This window comes from Pteropus alecto, unplaced genomic scaffold (assembly GCF_000325575.1).
Source record: "Pteropus alecto unplaced genomic scaffold, ASM32557v1 scaffold88, whole genome shotgun sequence".
Classification (NCBI taxonomy): domain Eukaryota; kingdom Metazoa; phylum Chordata; class Mammalia; order Chiroptera; family Pteropodidae; genus Pteropus; species Pteropus alecto.
Window position 1 is genome coordinate 20,388,292 of NW_006494611.1, and position 6,702 is coordinate 20,394,993.

General features: G+C 36.6%; 1 protein-coding gene across 1 annotated transcript in view; it reads right to left on the reverse strand.

Moving 5' to 3' along the window:
- Positions 1-4,841: 4,841 nt before the first annotated feature.
- MBL2 (mannose binding lectin 2) overlaps positions 4,842-6,702 on the reverse strand; it is a 4,509-nt gene continuing 2,648 nt past the window's right edge. Inside the window, exons 4-5 of the mRNA XM_006925988.3 lie at positions 6,231-6,299; positions 4,842-5,570 (exon numbers count right to left, since the gene is read on the reverse strand). Coding sequence (XP_006926050.1) covers positions 5,197-5,570; positions 6,231-6,299 — 443 coding nt within the window. The 3' untranslated portion in view covers positions 4,842-5,196. The remainder of the gene's footprint in view (positions 5,571-6,230; positions 6,300-6,702) is intronic.

The window sequence follows — 6,702 nt, forward strand, 5'->3', positions numbered from 1 at the left end:
GTAGGAGGGAAATTAGGCTGTGAGAGCAGTAAGGGGAAGTGAAAAGATGATAAAATCAAGAATTACACAATCCCAGGAAGTCCAAAACTATTAGAACGTGGTTCTAGGAAGAAGTGAGCTGAAAAGATTGCAGGTGGTGGCTAGAGAGTGGGATGCTTAACACTCACACTACTGAGAGGTGCCTTAATGGTATTGACTATGAGTGTGAGCTGGAGAATGTGTGCTAAAGTTGGGAGAACAAAAGTCATAAAATACAGTGTCAAGGAGTTAAGAATCCCATTTTCTAAAGAATTGTCTGGATGTTGAAATGACCCAGAATTATAACATGATTTAATGAGGTTTGAAATCCTCAAAGATGTTCTATAAGCTTTCCTGCTGTGAAGGTTTATCATTGACAAGAAAACATAGGAATGCCAGCTGGAGTATGGTTTCCTGACCTCCTATTTTCCAGATTCCTTTTCTGAGGTCTTCTGTTCCAGAAGACTAACCGGGCTTTCCTCCTAAGGAGGAAGCCTTCTAGGCAGTGAGCAGGCCAGGCACACTGTGATCAAATCCCAGGTGGAGAGAACTCTGGGAGACCCCTGCTGGCACCCCACTCCCCTCCACGGCAATGGTCTTCATGCTGTCTTGGGACATGTCAGGGATGCAGAGAAGTACTCCTGGCCTTCTGCAAAGGTGAGATTCGAATTTATTTTCCAAAACGTATAGTAAAAGCTATAAAACTAAGTAAAATTAACCCTGGCACAAACATGTGGTGTGAACCAAATTTTACCCATTTGGCGATCAAAACAATTGCTTGGGCTGCTAGGTGAAGATGTCTTTGTGTCAAACTGGAAACAAAATTATTCCAGCAGACTTCTGTGTTAATTTGAACTTCTCAGAAATGTGTTATCATCTAGAAAGTCCATTGCTGCTCTGGTCATTTTAGAAATTCAGCCTGATGGGTCCACTCCCAACCCTTGTTTACATTGGTTCAGTGCTATGAACCTCTTATGGTGAGTTCGCTGAAATGCTAGGCAATGCCAATCCAGATCTCAGTGCTTGCCTTTGCCTGTCCTTGTCGTGATCCTAATAATCAGCTGCAACAATAACTTCTAGAGACATGTTCATATCATATCATTTTAAGATTGAATTCTTCTTTCTTGTAGAATAGCCTGAGAACACTAGTTTTTGAAATGACACTGTGTTGAGTAAAGGATTAGCAAAACCCTTTCTCTTATACTATGAATTTTAGCCTTACGTTAACTTTCCTGTTCTGTTTCCCTGGAAACCTGGTCAGCTGTGTTACTGAGCAATATTGTACGTGATAAAAATGACCTGTGATTTTGAACTGCCTCTGACCTGGGAAGGCAGAATGAAATAAAAACAGCAGTTTGGGAGGCACAGCTTTGGCTGTCCCAAGGTGTGATGATTCTTGCAAACTCACATGTCCCTTGTGGAGACCCAGACACTTTCCCAAGGAGCTGTTTTTATAAGATATACTGGTTCCTAAATGGCAAGATTTTCTTCTTTTTTAAGGCTGACTAGTATTCCTGTGTGTGTGTGTTTGTGTGCTTGTATTAAAGTTTCTTTATCCATTTATCAGTCAACAGATACAATTAGGTTGTTTACACATCTTGGCTATTGTGAGTAATGCTGCAATGAACATGGGAATACAGATATCTCTCTTGAGATTTTATTCCTATTGGATATTTATCCCCAAATGCAATTGCTGTATGATAGTTATAGTTAAAATTCCTTCAGGAACCTCTGTATAGGCTGTACTGATTTACATTCCCACGAATAGCATACAAGAGTTCCCTCTTCTCCACATCCTCTCCAACATTTGTTATCTTTTTACTTTTTGATAATAGCAATTCTCACAAGTGTGGAGTGATATCCCATTGATTTGCATTTCCCTGATGATAAGTGATGTTGAGTATCTTTTCATACCACTGAACTATACATTTAAAAATGTTTAAGATAGTAACTTTTGCTATGTGTATCTTATCGAAATTTTTAAAAATACGTAATATACAAAAAAAGAGGCTGCCATCAAGAAAATGGATCTCAAGACACAAGAAATAAATCACGATGACTTCCTTAAAGAAAAAAAAAGGTGTATTAGTTCCTGTAAGTGGTGTGCAGCTTCTATGCCAGGGTCGTCCTACTAAGTCAGTACTGCATGTGTGTAGATCTAGCTCTGTCACAACCTTAACTATCACTTAGGGGCAGAGAATAGCTCTTGGACTGCTGTGTGAACTGCCATCAGGGCTCCTTCCACTGCAGAAAAGTGCTTGTTGCTGCCCAGATGTCAGGCTGTGTTTCCTTTCTTCTGTCCTTCTGAGTGAGGCTGGGGCCCAGGCCAAGTGTGGCCTATGGTATTTGTTTAAGTAGAAAAGTAAAGTTGAACTAAGGAGATCCCAAGAATGCATCTTGCACCTAGCTATATTTTAAAAATATTTACCCATGTCACTCACTATTCTGATATTGCACAATCAAAGCCAGATATAAAAGAAAAAAACATAAATTGAATTCAGAAAACTGACACCAGACTACAGTCGTCATTAATAACTTTGAATTTCAACATTTTTAAGTTTATCAGAATATGCTCTCATTGTATAAAGTTATACAATTTGAACTTTTCAAAATGCAAAACTATATATTTTCTGATGAAATTGCTCTTTAACCTCTTGTATATATGTGGTGTTCCACGCAGCATCTAAAACTAAAATTATTTTTAGTTTTACTAAGCATTGTTCAAGTAATTAAATAAGGAGGCCGTTAGGCTGAGGCGGCTGTCATGCCTTGGCAGCCTATGTAGTAAACCGAAACCGAGGCCAGCCACTGCCCTGGAATCCCAGAAAACGAAACCTAAGAACAGTGACAAACAGCCAACTAGGCTTTCCCAAAGAAGGCAACAACTTACCAATAGCTAATCAAGTAATTTATTTGCTTTGCTTCCACGTCTTCTCTATGAAATCCTTTCCCTTCGCTTCTGTCAGCGGAGTACTCCTAACTACTTTCAGTATGGTGCTCCCAATTCAAATCAATGTTTGCTCAGATAAACTCCGTAAATTTTAATGTGCCTCAGCTTCTCTTTTAACAATTCAAACACTCATTACTCTATTTCAGTCACATATAAGATGCTCCAGTCTCTGCTTACATAATGACAATGTCAGGGTGCTCACCCCACAGAAGGCAGGATACTCTAATGCCCACATCATCAGTCTCTGAGTGACAGCTCTAGGGTGTACTGAAAATTGTGGCCCAGCTCTTTAGTTATTGGAATATTTGATGATTTCAGTCTAAAATATTTCTTCTAATGTACTGGTTCAGAAAGCCCAGAAACAGACTCATACGTATATAGTCACCTAATTTATAGAAAGGCACTACTGTAATTCACTGGGTATGGGGGAAGAATTGTCTTTCCAATGATAATGCTGTATCCAGTGGATAACTAAGAGGGATAGATAGGAGGTTTAGCAATAAAGCAACTGGGTGGGGAAAAAAAAAAAAAAAAAACCATGAGAATATCTTTATGATTTTGGACTAGGCAAAGATTTCTTAAACAGGCCCAGAAAAGTACTAGATATGAAGGAAAATATTGATAGATTGGACTTTGTTAAAATTAAGAACTGTTCATCAAAAGTCTATACTGAGAACAAGTCACAAATTTGAAATATATTTGTGATACACAGAAACAAAAGGGACTTATATTCGGAATATAAAAATAACTCTTACAAATTAATAAGAAAGATACTGGATACTTAAACAAAATATGAAAGACATGAAGAGGTACTTCACAAAAGAAGATATGCAAATACCCAATAAGCATATGAAAAAGCCTTCAACATTATTACATATCAGGGAAACAGAGTAAAGCCATGGTGAATATCATTTTAAACACATGAGAATGGCCCCAAATTAAAAAGACTAAAAAATATCAACTTTTTATAAGTAGGCAGAGCAACCAGAACTGACACACGTTGCTGGTGGGAGTGTAAATTTATATAATCACTTTGGAAAGGTAAACATATACCTACTCCATGACCCACCAATTCTACTTCTGGATAGATAACCGAGAGAGGTTATTGCACATGTCTACCAAAAGACAACTACAGAAATTTTTATGAGTTTTTCTTCTTAATGGTTAAAAATTGGAAGCAGTCCAATGGTCTATTAACAATAGAATAGATAAACTGAAATATATTTATATAGTGGAAACCTACATGGCAATGAAAATGAATACTCTATTGCTGTAGTAACACCATGAATAAATCTCATAGACTTAATTTTGAATGAAAAAGGTAAGACATAAAACGTATAAATGTATAAATGATTCCATCTGTATGGAGTTCATAAATAGACAAATTTAATGTATTGTAATAGAGGTCAGAAGAGTATTTATCTTGAGAATAAACCTCAACTAGGAGAGGTTATGAAGGGGTTTCTAGGATGTTAGAAATATCCTGTACCTTAATCAAGAAGGTGGTTACATGGGTGCACATATATGTGAAAATTCATTAATCAATTCACTTGAGATTTATGTTCTTTACGTAGCTTAGTGTCTCATTAAAAAAAAATAAAATATAGTTCAGAGAGAAAGCAACAAAATAGATCCTCTTAATAATTGAGACTGGCCAAAAGCTATGGAATTAGGTTGAGGGAGGGATATCATTAGTAGAATCCTCTACCCAAAGAAAAAGGAAGGCTCAACAGAACACAGGTGTTCAGAGTAAATGGAACAATAAATTCATTTTATTTTTATACCTTAACAAGTTAACATTACTCAAACAAAAGTGCATGGTCTAATTAAAAATATATAAATGATACTAATATTACATTGATTTTATGATGATGTAGATAATTAATGTAAGATGCATAATATAGGTTCTGATTCATAGTAAACATTAAAAATATATTATCAGTACTACTACTATTGCTGCTATTACTTATTACTACTGTTATGATTTTATTGTTGTTGACAGTGATTATTATTAATAATTGGGTTTGAACCAGAAACTCTCATGGTACCATTTCGCACCTCTATATTTCATCATTCAATCCATTTTTTTGTTTGTTTGTTTTCTATGATTCCCCACAAAGGGAAAAATCAATACTGGGTATAGGAAAATTGATGCAGATTTATCTTTCAAAGCATACTGTGATCCTAGATGAGGTAAAGGGACAGGAGGATCTGAGGGATGGGCTCCCTCAGACAGGGAACTCACAAACTGCCAAAAAGGAGGATGAGCAGGTCACGTCATTCCACTTGCCATCTGTCAGGATCGTCACACAGTGTTCCTCAGAGCCAGAATTGTTGGGCTCGTGATCATTCCAATTTAGGTAGGTTATACTCCTTCCTGTCAGATCCACAAACTGACCTTCATTTTTCACGTCTGTGAAGCCCAGGAAGGCCACTTTTCTGGCTACATTCTGGATGGCCTGGTTCTCTTCAGCATTCATGGGGGTGGCCACAGAGGCCTCAAACTGGGTGCACAGATCCTTCACTCTGTCAAAGGTCATACTTTCACCATTGGTCAAGAAGAGCTTCTTCCCAACTTGTTTTCCCAGAGAGAAGGTCAGCCCTAAATGGAAAAATGTGGGTGACACTGGCTTATCTTTAAGCCCAGCCCAAGGTATTTTTCTGGATGAAGGCTTCTACACTAGAATTTCCACATGAAATATAGTATGTCCAGTTAAATTTGAATTCATGTAAGTAATCAATTTTTTATTATAACTATTGCCTATGCAATTTGGGGGACATACTTATACTAAAAATATTGTTCTTTACCTGAAATTCAAATTTAACTGAGTGCCCTCTTTTTTGTTGAACAACAATAAAATTGTTGTTTTAATCTGTTAAATCTAGCAAACCTAATCTGAAAGGACAAACTAGAACAAAGGTCTTTGACCTTTTGAGTCACAGTTCTAGAAGACAAATAATTTGTAATTCTAAATTTTACCCCAATAATAACTTGAGTAAAGAACACAAGATCAGGGTCTCTAGAGTCAGATTGACTTCAGTTTATAAACTACCTCTGCCACTTAATAGCTCTGTGTTTTTGAGCAAATTATGTAATTTTTCTTTGCCTCCATTTCTAACAAAAGGTGGTAAGGAGTTCGTGAGATCAGAATATGAGAAACACCTATTCAGGTACTAGAAAATGATACGTATTTAATAAATATCTGTTGCCTTTCACTTTCCCAAACTCCAAGCTGCCTGAAAAGTAAGAGAGAAGGCTTACACTTTTTGATTTGGCCCAATTCTGATCGCAGAGCTTCTCTTTCTGAAACAGCCAGGCTAGTATCACAATCTAAAAAATTAAAACAAAGTGAAAGAGCATTGTTGAGAAGGGGTTTCAGAACTACAAGTGGATAGAGTACTCTTATAAAATTAAAAAAAAATTAACCTTGATATTTGCTCTTTGAAGAAATTTTTTTAAATGTATCAAGAAGAAAAAAAAGAAAAGTATCTCTATTTCCATCCAGCCCAAAACATCACTCTTCACCTGTTGAATGTATCTATAGACACTTATTTTATTTTATTTTTGTTTTTCCCAGAGTTTGTTCTGTTAATCAATAAACCAAGATTTTTGTGAGTTGCCCATTATTTAAGTAGTAGGGGGAATGAGGGAGGGAGAAGGCAAGCCATTTGTAATAGATGGCAAAAATGGCCTCAATATGGTGTAGCTTCTCTCATTAAGAAATAGAGTCTCT